Source organism: Anabas testudineus, chromosome 8 (genome assembly GCF_900324465.2).
Source record: "Anabas testudineus chromosome 8, fAnaTes1.2, whole genome shotgun sequence".
Taxonomy (NCBI): Eukaryota; Metazoa; Chordata; class Actinopteri; order Anabantiformes; family Anabantidae; genus Anabas; species Anabas testudineus.
The window spans coordinates 1,085,230-1,102,139 of NC_046617.1; the positions used below are offsets into that span (position 1 = coordinate 1,085,230).

Genomic DNA, 16,910 nt, shown 5'->3' on the forward strand with positions numbered 1-16,910 from the left:
ACTGTACACTCATAAGTACAGAAGGGAGTAGGAATAAAGACTAGAGGAGGGCTTGATGTGGGGTTAGAAAATAAGATCCAGTCTTGATTATATTTGATATTCTAACATTTAACAATACAGGATAAAAAATTATTTATTTCAATTATATATCTGAATGACAACAAATACAATTAATAAATAAAATATTATTTTAAGAAATAATGTTTGACTTTAAAATTTATATTTAACTAGTTCACATTAGACAAAGACACACCATCACTCTATAGCGTTACTTCTTTCTATCTATTTTGCTCATCATAGCTTTGACATCAACAGGAGCTGAAGCAGCAGCAGCCTTGGCGTTTTCTTCCTCCTCCTTCTGCCAAAGAATGATGGGATGAATGCCTGGGTTTCGGTTCTTAGCATTTTCCTCCAGTTGGCCTGGACTAGTGGGGAAAAAAAACATGACAAACTCAAGATCATAGTAAAGCCTTTCTGACTTCAGAGATAGAGTATTCTTATAGTTAACCAGGGTTTTAAAAACCTGTAATTTTTAGATCAGCGTTCTAGTCATGCAAACAAGCCTTGTTTCTGACTGACATGATTTACTTTTAATCAAGTTGTCGATTTTTTTTTTATGCGTTGAACCACAAAGTATACCTAGGCTTTGCATGATGGAGTAGAAATATCATGATTACAGACAGAAAGAAGCATTAACACATAGCCTAACATTGGTATGTCAAATAGAAACTGGTGATTTCTAGATACAAGAAAGAATTCCAGAATGACATGCATCTACTTCAGCTACCAACCTGAAGTTATGAGGCTCGGGGTTCAGTGCCTTCTTCTGCATGTCTTTGTACACTGGAGACTTGAGGTAACGGAAGAAAGTATCCTGTACCAAAAATACATGAGATTGATGGTGACAAAATTGCCTATTACATGTTAATATGCCTATAGATAATTTTTGTCAATAAAACAGTATCCATCACAGGCTTTACTTATAGGCTCAGTGACTGTCAGTTAAACTTCAGGGACACAGCACAGGTGATTGTAAATCAGTGCAATAGACAGCCAAAAGAAAATCAACCCCAAAATAGTGAATAGTTTTGCATTTGGTGGACAAAGACAAATACTCTCTCCTTATTCCTTTACTGATTTGTTTTTTTCTGGTGTCATTGTTACTATCAAGCAATTCACTTACTCCGAGATGGCACAGCTATACACACAGTAGAAAGTGTGGGTTTCTTTTTTGAACAAATCACACAGTATACATCCAGTGTACATTGTAATTTAAGTGTTCCCTAACATTTTTGAGCAATGTAGTTATTTTATATATATATATATATATATATATATATATATATTCTTCTGAACAATACACAGACGCACCTTTTTCATGAGCATGAAAACATGTGTTTGAGCTGCTTCCAGTACATAGCGGTGAGGATGCTCAAGGCCTTTCACTGTAAGACCCATTGTCCTGCCATCAATGTTGATCCAGCGGGGGGCACCAGGTGCCAGAAAGGTCCTGAACATAGAAATGAATACATTTTATTTAAGTATTAGATAGATTTAGTTGACAACAATATAAGTAAGCACAATACTAACAGCCCTGCAGTACAATTAAATTGTAGAGGATTAAAACAAAAACATAGAGATAAAGTCAAGTACACATTTTTTTACATAACACACAAGAACAAACCAAGAATATATATTTATAAAACCACAAAAGCTATCTGTTAACAATACTGTGTGTACAGTATTTAGAATAATCTCTTAGATTATTTTAGATTAACACAGATTTATATATTGTATATAATAGAAGACCTCATAACGGCACTAAGAAAAAAACTGAAAATGATTATAAATCCAGCATTAAGATTTGACAATAGGCAATAAAGAGACACAATTCCTTTTCTTTATTTGTCTTACTTGAAGATGGTCTCAGCTTTTGTTGACATGGTAGATGCAGCTCCCCATTTCAGTTCTTCTGCGGCTTCCCAGAAGGCCAGGTTCTCCCCTGTATGACATACAAACAGATGAAGGTACTTCCTGATAACCAATGTGATTTTCTAGGTGATTGACAGCTGGTCCAATGGTTTCCAGATGCTGAATTCTCACCTTAGTGATCACAAGACTGCCCCTGCAGGTCAAATGTATTGTATTTAGTTTGTTAGTGTATTTTTATTGCACTACTTATCTATCTATCCATCTATCTATATTTATTTATTTTTATTATCAAGTAACACCTGAATTAGAGATAAGGACACAATAGCAGTGACCCTGCAAAAAATCCTAATCCTTTTCATTCCTACCCACTGCCAACAACTGCCCCCCCCCCCCCCCCCCCCCCAATATTTAAGAAACACATACACACACACACAAACACATATTATATATATATGTCTTAAAAATAAAAAAATTAACAAGAACGTGATGTAAGCTTCGATTTATTTAATGAAGTTTGGTAACATACCACTGAACTCTTTCTTGAGGAATATCTTGAAATCATCTCGGCCTCGCAGGTCGCTGAGCAGTTCAAACAAGCTGAAGGACCAGCGCTCTACTCGCATCTTAGTAGGAACATCAACTCTGAAGACAAATGCAGGCTCAGTCACTTAGTGATACTGATTGTACAAACTTTTAACAAGCACCGAGGTACAATCTTACAGACATAGAGTGCAAACTGTTAGAAATGCAGTTATGTAATTGTGGTATAGAATGGAATTGCTTCTAGACCCATTGGACTTTAAAAAAGCTCATTATCTTTGTCTCTTAAAAACTAGTATGCAGTATGCAACTTGTAGCATGAGACATGAAATCATTCAAGCGCACGATTTCCCTAAGTGAGAGTGTGTCCGTTTTCCTCTGTGGGCTGCACGTGTGAACGCACAACCGCACAACATCCGAACCTGATCCTTCGGCGATAGCCTGGAGAGCATAAAAAGAGCTATAGATTCGCAGAAGCTGCCCTTTCATTTGATTCAAATGGTTTTACTTTCTCTGACTAGAAAGGGGGACTGTTATAAGGGGGAGTTTCTCTCAGAAACCTTCAATAGGTAATATATCTGCATAGATGCCAGTGTTGTTGTGTTGCTATAAGCCTATGTCACAGGAGTACTTTGCCACATTTAGATAAGTTACAGTATGCATAATTTCTGAACTGTTAATAGGATCCGTAAAAAAGGTTACATATTGCAGCTGTAAATAGACTCAATAGCCAAATATTTGGGTTTACACCACTTCATTGAATTGATGATGGTAAAGATCTTATTTTAAGACTGCAGTTATCTCAAACATATAACTGCAAGAAAAAAATCACCTTCTCATGTTAAGGGTCCAGTATGTGTCATTGTCTGTTTGCCATGGATTGCTGGGTAAACAATTAGCCAGAAATGGGTCATGGTTTTTGTAGGTTGTCATGTACTTGACAAGTCTGTAGAGAGAGAATTATTATGAGATCAGTACAAACCACATAGCCTCCATGTCAGGGTTTCAACTGATTCTTGAACATTCATAGTGCACAGATCTTGTTTTGAAATAATAGTATTTTTTATTGACATGGGATAATTTGCCAGTACAGTTTAATAATAACTCTCTTAAAAGGTAGAACTTTCATAGGCTACTTGAGATATTGTGCTCATTTTAATCTACAAACCACTATATTGGAATTAGGATGAAAACATACAAATTTGTAGGGTAGTAAGGTAGTAAGGAACTTTAAGAACTTACGCTCCAAGAGACACACTAGATTTGACCTTTGACCTCATGATGGCTTGTTGATAAAACACATTCTAGAAAAAAGAGGAAAAAATCATATATTTTCGTATTTGCATCCACAAAATAATAATTGCAATTTTGCAAAAGGATGTTAAACTATGCATTTCAGAATGATTTTGGCATCCAATTAGTCCACACAAGTTCCAGCATCAATCCCAGTGAATTGGGAGGAAATGGAAGGCTTTCTATCATATAGTAAGATGACATAACAGTGTGTGTATTACCAAATGTCATTATTAATATTATGACTTACCATGCGTCTGTACTGATCAAAGGTGATTTTCTAAAAGATAACAAGAAATGGTTTGTTTTTAGTGAAATAGATTGTTGTAATCAACTCTTACCATCTAAAACTACGTTCAGCTAATATGTTTGAAAACTCTTTATTTGTGTTTGCTGTATATTAAATACATTTGGGTTTAAGATCAAAATATTAATATAAAGACAAAACGTTCAGAATGCCCTTTTCTTCTTGGTATTTGCACATTAAACAACATACTGTAGTTGTTTTGTATCATATTACCCACATTTCAAGTGAGCACAACAGAAAACTTTCACAGTAGATTTTCTGAGTGAAGCTTTGGTTGTGAGAAAGTCCAAACTTTTTCAAACAAATAATACTAAGAAATACAAAGGGAAATACTGAACATTTGTCTTGTTTCAAAATAGTGATCCTGAAATCTAAATTCAGTGTAGAGCAATGCAAGAGCAAAAACAAATTGTTCTTGCCATTCCAATACATTAGGAACATAAGTCTATGTTTTCTAGTAAAGCACAAACACAGAAACAGAGAATAGGGTGAAGGAAAATGTCTGTCAGTCCCTCAAGGGTATGGGTTACTTTATGTTTTCTACTTTCCATTTTTTGATTATTGCATCCATATATATGCATTTTCAAATTTTTATGTCACTTTTCTTAAATTTTGGCTATGTCTCTGTATTCTAATACAGAGAGATGCTAAGTAAGCATTTATTTATTTACTAGGTAAGGACAACAATAGTAATTAAGAAACATTACAAATACTTCAAATAAATTGATTACATGAACTTTTACAATTGCAAAACTTCTAGTTCCTAGAGGGACTGACAAAAGACTATATCGGACATTATTTTATATGAATACAGTTTCCCCACAAAAACTGCTCTTTTTTGTGGGTGTTTGATCACATTACTCTTTCTTCATTAATGTAAAATCTGTTTGAAAAGAAAAAAGAAAAGAACAAGGAAAATACAATGAATCTACTATTAATAATTAATTATACTTTTTATGAATGTAACAACATAGCAATTTTAATAATTAACATAAAAGGCATGTTGCAAATATGTTTTTAATTAATATACTAATAAATGTGTGAGTACCTTTTTAAATAGAATCAAATAGAGGATCAGTTGGAAAGTTTTGCTATAGTGTTATGACCATTAGAGTAACTAATTTGAGCTTTGTTTCAGAGACGGTGTACTATCATTTTTATATTAAATGTCTTTGTTACTCAGAGCATGCCAACAAGTACAGTAAATACATTTGCTATGTATATATATATATATATATATATATATATACATAAATATATTTAACAAGATGCTCTGGACCACAGTCCATAGCACTGTTGGCATGATGCTGGACATACATAAACAGAATCAGTTTATAAATGTACACTAATACATCATGTGATCATGTGATCTTTCTATTGTAAATAAATGAAAAACAGGTCAGGACATTTCTAGTCTTTAAGTGGATATGTCTAGAGATCAGCCTTGAAGCTCTACTGAGGTTCTTAAAAGATTAGCTGATCAGCACTCCAACACACTATGTGTGTGTATGTGTGCATGTGTTAAGCCTCAAAATTAAATCCTGTTCATCCCGCAGTGACTTGAGACTGAGATGGCTGCCCAGCAGCAGGAAACGGGAGAGCAGTTTCTCTTAACTATGAAAAGTAGAGTTGTGCTGAGTACATCCACAGGCTTGTAGGTCAAGAAACAAGAGACTACCTGCCACATGGTGTAAAGCTCAGTCAATCCTTTAAAGGAAGCTTGAGTCAAACTCTCGTTCTTTAAGCCACTGTATCTGAGTTTCCTGTGTGTGTGTGTGTGTGTGTGTGTGTGTGTGTGTGTGTGTGTGTGTGTGTGTGTGTGTGTGTGTGTGTGTGTATGCACCCTTATGTACTAACCTGTTACCTCTTCCGCATTAAGGTCAACAAGACGCTCTGGACCACAGTCCATAGCACTGTTAGTATGATGCTGGACAGACATACACAGAATCAGTTCATGTACACTAATACATCATGTGATCTTTCTATTGTTATAGATATCAAGTAGTCAAGTAGCAAACTGACCGGAGGTCTGTTCACTACCCAGTAAGCCCTCTCCTGGCAGTCAAAGACCACACGATCTGGCTTCTTCCTCTCTTTGCCAGCCCTGACACACAAACAAAGAATGGGAAATAGGAAGTGTACATATTTGTTTTATGGTGACCACAATCATTTTTAAGTTTTAAAAGATACTCTCGTCACCCTACAAAGTTGCAGTCATCAGTTACATAAGTCTAAATACGACAGCTTTCCCCCTACTAGTTGGTTCTGCCAGCTGTATTCATGTACCAAACCTTACTCATCACACTACCATTATACAGTAAATGGTTTTGGTTAGGGTGAGGTTGGAGTCTGTTTAAGTATCATAAGACATTACTGTTTGGAATATCTGAAAATAGCTTTGAAATAGAAGAGAAGCTAACATTAGCCACATTAGCTGTGTAGCATTACTGTGCAGCTACATTTATCAAGCTAACCCATTAAAACAAACAAGACAAAACACTTTGTATATTTTAGACGTTTTTGTGGCATCAAACCTTGAATGACACCCAGGACACTCCCCTGCCAGATTATGCCTATCCTTCTTTAAAGACACACTCCAGCCTACCATCTTGAACCTGGTTCTCTGACCCTGAAACTGCCCTGACCTTAATTCTGCTCAGCCGTCTGGTACTTCGTACCGTCTGCCTCTCTTGACCTTGACCTTTGCTTCTGTGCTTTTGGACCTTGTGTATTGGATTGTGGATTCTGGACTGTTCTAATTAGGATTCAGTTTCATTGAACGTTTATCTCTTGGACGTTTATCTGTAGTTTTCTACCTACAGAATACTCACTTTACCTTCATCTGTACCACAGATGGCATTCTCTTGATACTCTGCCTCCATGGGCACCAACCCATTTCTGAAATACAAATGTCTGCCATCATAGACACCATTTTCCACCATCTGCCTTGATCTCCTGCATACCTCCTCTCTATGTTTTCTACATAGACGACAACTGAACCCGGACGTGCTTCTGAGCATCCTGTCCAGGTTCTGGTTCTTGCTCTCCTCGACACCACCACGTGCCTACAATAAACCTTTCAACTCAATCCTATTTGTCAGTTGACTTCTTTGAGCCAAAAAGAGAGACAAGCAAAAACCTTACATACTTTAAAACCTGAGAAGATCTCTGAGGTGAAATAAAGCTCATGGTCAAATGCAGTCAGAAAATGTTTGAGACTCCTTGACCTTGGTGACTCTCTCTGGAAGCTCTCTGGCTTTGCTTTTCTACTTCACACATTCAGTAGGTTTTTTAAAAAAGTGTAAGACTTTTTTGGTAGGTTGTTTATCTTCAGAGATTTGCTAAGTAAAGGTTTTACATACTTGTACTGTTCCATAGCTTGTGTCACAATAAAGTCCCACTTGTGGTTCAGCCATTCATGGAGGTGGTTGTAATGTCCCTGTTTTAAACAGATATACACAAAACACAGCATTAAGCATCAAATTTGGGTCAAGAATGAACTGATTTGATTTTGGTGGTCAAAGAGTCAAGCTCACATTGACCTTGTGTGACCTCAGTGGTTAGTGGAGGCATACAGCTGCAATGTGGTAATCTTAGTTGGATTAATTAAAATAAATGTATAAAATAAGTACTTAAGGCAGAAAATGTTTTATGTAACTTATTTTTATATATTTAACATATTATTACTGGTGCATTTATGTGGATGTTCCACGCTGTAACTGTTTATAGTTGTACTATGTTTTTCTTTAACAGCTTTATATATCATCAGTGTCCTGTCACAATTAGGAACATCTGATCGGAATCATGAGGAACATAAAGTATTGTAAGAAAGCGATTCTGTTTTGTAACAGATAATACAAGGAGTTTCTAATTAGTTTATTTAGCTTAAGAGGTATGAGAACTGTCTCAACCTGAAAATTAATAGTTTCTTGTAATTTGTTTTCAGGCTTGTTTCAGGCATGCTAAATGCGTCTAGTAGTGGGTAAAATAAAAAATGGAAATGAGGATTGTTTTTAATCTTCACTACTGCAATTTCACCATGTGTAATTGTCACTTTGTGGCTTAACTGAGTGAAAGCTGACTGATGGCAACTGGATATCTAGACAGATGGTTAGTGCAATATATATTCTTCACTGGCACTTTACATTTCCAACCGGTGCTAATTGCCCAAGTGTTTTGCGAATCTGACTGGGACAGTGTCATCAGACAAGTCACTCTTTAAGAGTCCTTTTTACAGCATAAACAACTTCAGCCTGGGCGGTGTTTAAAGAGACTTATTGGATCGTATGGATCTTTCTTTGTGTGAAACGCAACCAAACCTATATTCATGCCTGTACAGCTATAGACATATGTGTATATATCTCATATTGTCATCTGCACAATTGTCTGCGCAGCCCAGTTTCAATTCCCTGTGCAATATGTCCTTTTTTTTTCAGTTGTATTTCATTATAGTTTTCTTTTTTAATTATTGTTCTTGAAGATTGTTTGGAGCTGCTGTGGCATGTGAGTTTCACCTGGATTAAAGATTGTATGCCTCCACTAACTCCAAGTCAAGTAGCAGTTTGTATGCATATTTGTCCAGACTTCACAGCTCAGAGGCATAAAATATGGATTGTGATTGGGCCTTAGTATGTATCAGAAATTCAGTCCTAAAGAAAGTCTTTAGCCCTATCAGCACCATTTGTTACTTCAACTATAGAAACAGCTATAGAACTTACACAGGTGCACATGCACACACATGGAAAACAAAAACATTTTTTTTTTTTATTCTTGTACCTGTTCATAGGGTTCTAGCATGCCTTTCTTGCGGATGTTCCTCTTTGCCAGGTAAATGGCTACAATGATAGCAACAAAATATTAGTTACCAGTTACACATATACTATACATTTTTTTTTCTTAAGTGCAAATATACTATAACATCCCTACAAACATTTGCATGTGATGAAAACCTGGGAAACTGAATTTGTGTTTTTATTACTATTGTAACAGACTGACTGTGTCATATCAAGCATATCTCATGTGCAAAGCAGCAAGGAAAGTACTTTCAAATCTGTCAAATAATTTGCACTCTGGTATTTTGATTAAAAAAATAATTTGCCAGTTGTTTATATTTTCAAAACAATAACTATATTTTTCTTTATACAGCTGTGGACAAAATTGTTGGTAACCCACATGTGTTTAGTATCAAGGTGTGTACCACACTAAACATGGACTACAGAAAGATAAAGAGGGAGTTGTCTCAAGAGATTAGAAAAACAAAGACATATACATACACAAACATGTTAAAGGTAAAGGCTAGAACATCTCTCAGTTGCTTGATGTTCCTGTGACTACAGTTGCACATATTATGCAGAAGTCCACGGACTGTAGACACCCTCCCTTTATGTAGACGAAAAAGGACAGTTGATGACAAATTGACAAATAATTAAGACAAATACGACAAATTAAACAAATGGTAACCAAAGAGCCTAGAAAAAACTTGAGCGTACATGAGCGTTTTAGGCCAAAGTGGATTTAATGGAAGAAGACCGAGAAGTACTCCACTGTTGAAAGCAAATCGAGACTGGAATTTGTCAAAATGCATATTGACAAGCCACAAAGCTTTTGGGAGAATGTCCTTTGGACAGATGAGACAAAACTGGAACTTTTTGGCAAGTCACAGAATATTACCTTAGTCATGTTATGTAGTGACCATTGTGTTTTTTTCTTTTTCTTTCTTTAACGGATAGGTACCAACAATTTTGTCCACATCAATTTACACTATACATTATTGTGAATCCCTACTTTTGCACTCTGCAGGCTTCATTGTAAAGTCATTTAACCTACGAGTCCTACAAGTTTGGGCACATGGGTGGGTCCAGAAATGTTCTAATGCTGTGAGCAGGTTACAAGCTAAGTACCTCTGCTGCTCTGAGCCTTAGGATGTGTTGTACCCACCATAGTCAGAGTCTTCTGCAATCCATTTTTGCGTAGGCCAGAAGTAGGGGGTCTGAAAAAGATTTGAAATAATAACAGTGTAACTAATATTTGTTTACTGTGTAAACATAAACAAAAATGGCTATAATGGCCACTTATTATTTAAGTATTAGTAAAAGGCAACAGTATTTTTAAAGCAGTGTAATATCACCAGGATTACTTAATAAGGAAACATTCCTGTTAACATAACATAAATATAAATGATTGTGGCAAGTGTACAGAATGTTGGTATCAGTCTTGGTATCAATATTCCTTAATAAATTTCATGTTTTCTGACAATCTTCTTTCACAACTACTAAGGCTTAAATTAAAGAAAAGAAAGAAAAAAAACTATTCTCCCAAACTATCCTAGTTGACTCTTCAAAACCACTCAACACTGACTTAAAAAAAACAGCACTGTAAAAGAATCAAGGAGACCAGGAACCAAGAACAGTGCAGATTCTATAAGCTCTAACCCTAACCTTAACCAACAAACCTAACCTATTACCTAGCTATTAGAAAATGTCAATAGTCTGGCAGAGACATGTAATCAGCACGGTACAATGATGACTGGATGGATACAAATCACTAAGAGATTTTAGTTTAAAGAATATTCAAGCTACAGTAGGTGATTGCACTAAATTATTTATACTGGATAGAGACTGACATTTAGTACCCAAAGCAACAATAGGAGAGACAGAACTTTCCCGCTTTTCTGCAGGCATGTAGAAACAAATGAAAATAATGTAAATGTAATTCTTAAGTCTAACAAGTGTGTTTTCCTCTTTCTGAGATAGTCACAACAGATGTGGACCACTCCTGAATTTCGATTTTACCTAGCTAAAGATTGATGAATTCTCTTACACTGCTCATGTGTGGAAATTAAGAACAAATCTGTTCGTGCCAGTGGTACTTGCATGAGGCCTAGTGTTCACAGGATTCCACTTGGCATTGAGTCTATCTTTATTAAAAGTCCTAAAATCCTGTCCAAATGATAAAAAGTGTGATATTTATTCCAACAATTGGAATAGTTGGAAGGATTAGTTTTACCTGAAAGCGGTAGAGGCTGGCATCATTGCACATAACCAGCTTCTTGTGGTTCTGTAGGGGGTAGATGTAGCCATAGGCCACTAACATGGTACCAAAGGCATGAGCCTCTGGTACACAGTCAAGAAAAAGCATAGGAATATTAGATTTATGGAATTAAACTGTATAAATAATGTAGATGTATAAATAAGGTGGATTTTAGTTTCTGCTATTATCTTTTTCATTCTGCAGACAATAACCAATGTGCGGATATTCCATTTTTTCATAATTTTTTAATTGTCAGTGTTTAGAAACTCTACCTTCTGGTGTGATCTTCATCGTTTTAGCAATCCATGCAATTATGTCCTTACCTATGTGAAAACAAATATATGCATGTGACTATATATATATATAGATATATAAATCATATACAGTATATATATGACTGTATATGCTCAGTCAAACAGAATGTATCAGTTTTCTCCCAGTAAAAAACCCAAACAGCATGTCTTGTGCCTTTAAAGGTCTAATTTCAAATAAATCTGTTGAAAATGGTAATGACAGGTCTTGCTCTCATGAGCTATGGCGACCGAAATCCACAACAGATAATGAAATCAATAAACTGGCTGGAACACTGGAATTTGGAATAGCCACCTTAAAAACGTATTTTATTTGAGATAAAATAAACTTTATTCATCTCCAAAGGGAAATTTTGGATTTAGGTAGAAATTGGACCCAAAAATGAGACTGGCACAATAAAATGCATTTTAAGATGTTTAATTTTGTTCAAAGAAGGGTTGAGAGGCAGGGGGCAGGCTGGGGCAGTTGAATTTGGATGCAGGGTGTGTATCGAGACCTCGACCTCCTGAAGTCAGGAAGATGAGAGCAGGGAGTGACACAGCGCAGTAAAGACTGATGTTTCAGGCTTAGCAGTTATTTAGCACAGGTTAGAGCTAGAAACAGAATCCAAAAATCCAGAGCCAGTATCCAAAGTCCAGAGTCAAGTCAGAAGTCAGAAGCAGAATGGCAGAAACCACGTCAAGCTGGGTCAACAAACCACAGGAACCAGCTGGAGAGTCTTCTGGCTGAGTTTACATAGGCTTTGACACAGGTGCATTCAATCTGGCGGATTAGATCAGAGAGTGAACTGGAATCAATTAAGGGAACCCAATTCCTTTAATTGATTGTTCCTCAATCCTTGCTTGCCAGAGCAGTTGTTCTAGACCTCCATCTTAAAGGTCGTCCCAAAGCCTCTTATTTCATTCTGAGCGGTAAGGAGCGATGAGGATGAGTGATGTTTGAGATAACTAGTGACAAAGAGTTCTGACCACAGCAACGCTAAAGTTCCACCGACAGCTATTCCACAGTAGCTCAGGTGGTAGAGCAGTCGTCCAGGAACCCCAGGGTGAGTGGTTCCTTGTTCCTTCTGGCTACTTGCTGAGGTGTCCTTGGACAAGACACTGAAACCCCGTAGTAGTGCCAACATGTACTGTCTGGAAGCTGCCCAACCACAATTTTCCGAAGGGGATCAATAAAGTATTCATTATCATTATTATTATTATTATTATTATTACTATTATTATTATTATTAATCCATTGTCACCACAATTTTCCAAAGGGGATCAATAAAGTATTCATTATCATTATTATTATTATTATTATTATTATTACTATTATTATTATTATTAATCCATTGTCATCAGATGTTGTGGCAGATGACAGGCCATTTTACATTCCAAAAAAAAAAACTATCCATTCGGAATGTGCCCTGTGTCAACCATACAAACTCTATGGCTGTCTTCCTCAATGTATGCATACTGACCTTTCTGTCACTGGTCTTAGATAAGATTAAAAAGCCACTTTAGCTTTTAAGGCACTTTCCAGATGTCATCCAATTATGGGCTGCTTTATTTAGCCTCCAATGTCACCACCTTGGACATCAGAGGCAGCCTATTAGTGTTTATACACAGTTTGTGCTTAAAATAACACAACGTGCAGTGTAATTAAAGTACATTTATATAGATTAACATATTTACATATCAGCATAGGCTTAACAACACTATAACTAAACAAACATCTTCTAGGCCCAGAGCACATGTTACTAACTTAAACATATTTTAGAAATGAAGATAAAGAAGATAGCAGATAAAATGAAGCTATTTGAACACAGTTGCACCATAAATAACTCTTGTGAAGGATTAGATTAATGCAATTCCTAAAATAACAATATTAATAATAATTAATGGAACTGTGAATCTAGTTAAAAAATATATTTTAATTAAGATGAAAAATAGATGTAGGAGCAGATGTAGAACATTTTTAATTAGGGATATTAATTATTTTTGTTTAACATTTATTCAGCCAAGTAGATCTAATTGAGGTTAGCAACCTCTTTTATAAAGGATACCAAGCCAACATGGCAACTTAAGGGACACATTGAGACATAAAGTCTCAATATGTCCCTGTAAAAAGTGCATTTATATATTGTCATCTGTGGAGTGAGAGTGTGGTGGAAGCTATGGTTATTTTATTTTATTATTTATTTTTTTGATTAAATATATTACAGAGTAAATTTAGCAAGTCTTGTCTAGGGCAACAGTGTGATCAGTGTGGCAAAATATAAACCGTAATTATTCTATTTTAAATTTATCTATGAAAAAAATCATTACCTGGGAAAAATAATTGATATAAAGACTTTAAAGAATAAAATGCAGTATGTGTATGTATGTGTATGTCTTACCAGCAATGACATGTGGGATACAAGTGACATTAAGTTTCTGCTCTGACCCTTTAACTCCACTGTTGGGGTCCTGCATCTCCACCACAATGGCTTCCAGCTATAAGTAGATGGACAGAATCAGGGATGGAAAGGCAATACAAACAGTCACAGCTGAAGTTAATAGCAGCACAAGTCAGCAGGGAAAAAAATAGTTGGGATTTATAAATGGCTATAAATAATAAATTAGAGAACAACGTACAATGTTCTAAATGTCAAGGTAACTGCTTAGTCCTATTTGAAATGATCTAAACAGGAGTAAATACATGTGTTTAAAACACATTTCAGTAGTTTCATATATTCTGAAACATAGTATAAAAAACTTAAATAAATATTTGAAATAGAACACTGACCAAAAATTGAGAACACTTTCAGATGTCTTCCAGTTATTGGTGCTAAATATCTGGCAAACACTATTTAGTTAGCAGCGAAACCTTCCAGTTTTCACTGGAAGCTGTTGAGTCTAAAGTGACTGAAACCCTCTGGCAGCAGGTTGTCTATATAATGGTCAAAAGCATGACCCTATCAGCCATAGCAAGCAAATTTGGACCTTCCAAATCTGTGATTTCCAGAATATTGCATCCCCCAATAAGGCTGGTCGTCCACGAAAGACAATTGCAAGAGAGCACACGATTATACAGAGAATGCCAATGAGCAATCAGTTCAACACTGCAGCTGGAATTGCTCGCCAGTTCAGTGCTGAGCAGGATCTGTCTCATCATACAGTGTCTCGACATTTAAGAGCATTTGGACTAAAAGCCATCTCTGCAGAGTCCAAACCTCTCAGTAACAGGAGGAAGTATCATTGTTTGGGGATCTACAGTTGGGCCTCTTATAAAGCTGCAAGGAAGAGTAAATACAAATGTTTCTCAAAACCTTCTTCGACAACATGCAGTTCCTTCCCTGCATTCATCAGACAATCAGCCAACAATTTTTATCTAGGACACTGCCCCTTGTCTCACAGCCAAACAAGTAAAGCAGTTCCTTGAAACTGAAAACAATGAAATAATAAATAGTCAGCCCAGAGAAGTCCTAATCTAAACCCAATAGATGGTGCTGGAGTCATTCAAAGCAAGAGCCTGTACACTTCTTGCTAATTGTTGACTGTTATAACCTTCACAAAATTTTGTTTTTATTTTTATTTTTTTTTAAATATTATTGCTGTTCTCTAATTTTAATCACTGTGTTTTTTGCAAAATAAAGGTTGTTGAAGTGGGTTAAAACACTAGTGTAGTAGTAAAACACTGTTCTAGTAGCATGGTATAGCCACAACAAAATTTTGTTAAAATGTTGAGCAATGAAGATTACAATATTTATGAAAAATCAAGAGTTCATTAATACAAAAAATCTAATTTTGATGTCCAGTGTGTGTGGACTCAGCATACTTGCTGAGGGCAGGTAAACTCTATCGTATATATTCATCTGTAGAGCAGCAAACCTAATTGGCTTTAAAGTAGAATTAGGGATTATCTTTAACAATCTTCTGCTCTTCTGCTGGCAAACAAATCTTATGTACTAAAATAAGTACATACATATTCCTATGTAACAACAAAAAGGAAAAAATACAGTTGTTTTTTTTTCTTTGCATGAATATTTTCGAAGCTTCTTGTGCTGCACTTTTTGAATAAATTAAAAATAAACATCAGCTTAACCTAACTAAAAAAACATTGTATGTAAATTGTAATTAATGATTCATAACTTGCAATTATTTCAGATTAAATGTAATCAACATTTAGATGATGATTAAAGATTAATAATAATAAAGATGATGTTATCCACCCACCTTTTTGAGGCAGTGCATTCGAGATCGAAAGTGTTGCCCCCGATCAGGGCGGGCTGTTCTAATTGTCATGTTTGCAGAGATATGAAGATCTAATCAGATGTAAATAAATAAAATCCTTATGTGAAAATTCCAGCTACAGCGCCTACTGTTGCTGACAGAAGTGTGCACATACAGTGGATATCAACATGCTCCTCCTGTGTGGGGAATGTAAGACTGATTGAGAAGGATGGATTTATCCACCAATCAGCAGCAAGAAAGAGTTTAGTAGCTTAGTTGACATGGCTGTGCAGGGGACTGGAATCACAATAATTGAGAACAGCCATCTTCACTGAACAGCTAAACAGGAGCAGGAGACTGACATCTGTTGAACCATTTCTTGTAGAGCTAACTGAGGAGAGTCACACAGGGTCTTCTCCAGACTAGGTGGCAGTGTTGAACCAGTTGTTAACCAGGAAAATTAGGAAAATGGTTCATGACTGCACAGAAGTTTAAGACCGATCTTCAGTTCTTGATTAAGCCTATCTGTCTAGCCATTGGACAGGGGATGGAATCTGGATGACAGGCTGACAGAGGTCACCAGTTGTATGCAGAACTCAGACCAGAACTTAGCAGCAAACTAGCAATGCCTGTTGAAGACGATGTTTTGAGGAATACGATGAGAATGGAAAATATAATGGATCAACAGATCTGCAGTTTCCTTTGCTGAGGGAGGTTTTGGAAAGGGAATTAAATAGACTTTTTTGGAGAACCGATCAACAAGTGCGAGGATGGCAGTGCATCCATAAGAAGGAAGAAGTCTGGTGACAAAGTCCAAATAAATGTTCAACCAGGGGTGATGAGGAACAGGCAGAGAGAAGACTGGAGGGACTGGAGGGATGCTGCACTGGGCACAGTTGGGACCGAAACAGAAATATCCTCCTTCCAGGTAGGTCAAAAAAACACTGCCGGACCATGAAGTGTCTGTGTGCTACACCTCGGTGGCATGAGAGCTGGGAGGAGGAATCACTGACACCACTTCAGCATCTGATCTTACTGTGAGAATGGATGAAGGTTTCAGGAGGCAGAGCTGTAGAGTGCAACAGACAGAATGGAGACACAAGATGGCCGACAGCATGTTACACAAGATTGCAGAGCCCAGGTGAGTCGGTATATTCCTTGTAGTACGAACAATGGTGTGTGAATACAAAGATGGCAAAGAGCAGGTGGTATGGCGTTTTATCTGAGAACACAAACACTAAGAGAATGAGTGGCACAAGCACACAGTGAATAAACCCAGTAGGTAAGGTTCAATAAAGATC

At 36.4% G+C, this 16,910-nt stretch overlaps 1 protein-coding gene across 1 annotated transcript; it reads right to left on the minus strand.

The window, feature by feature from the left end:
- Nucleotides 1-268: 268 nt before the first annotated feature.
- On the minus strand, nt 269-15,681 carry rgs9a (regulator of G protein signaling 9a). The gene is made up of 17 exons (XM_026357900.1): nt 15,613-15,681; nt 13,794-13,890; nt 11,374-11,424; nt 11,078-11,184; nt 10,010-10,061; nt 8,849-8,907; nt 7,435-7,511; nt 6,095-6,176; nt 5,937-5,999; nt 4,016-4,045; nt 3,715-3,776; nt 3,305-3,418; nt 2,459-2,574; nt 1,915-2,002; nt 1,372-1,510; nt 792-874; nt 269-425 (listed from the first exon to the last, which is right to left on the minus strand). The coding sequence occupies exons 1-17, from the start codon at nt 15,679-15,681 to the stop codon at nt 269-271; spliced, it is 1,446 nt and encodes a 481-aa protein (XP_026213685.1).
- Nucleotides 15,682-16,910: the final 1,229 nt, after the last annotated feature.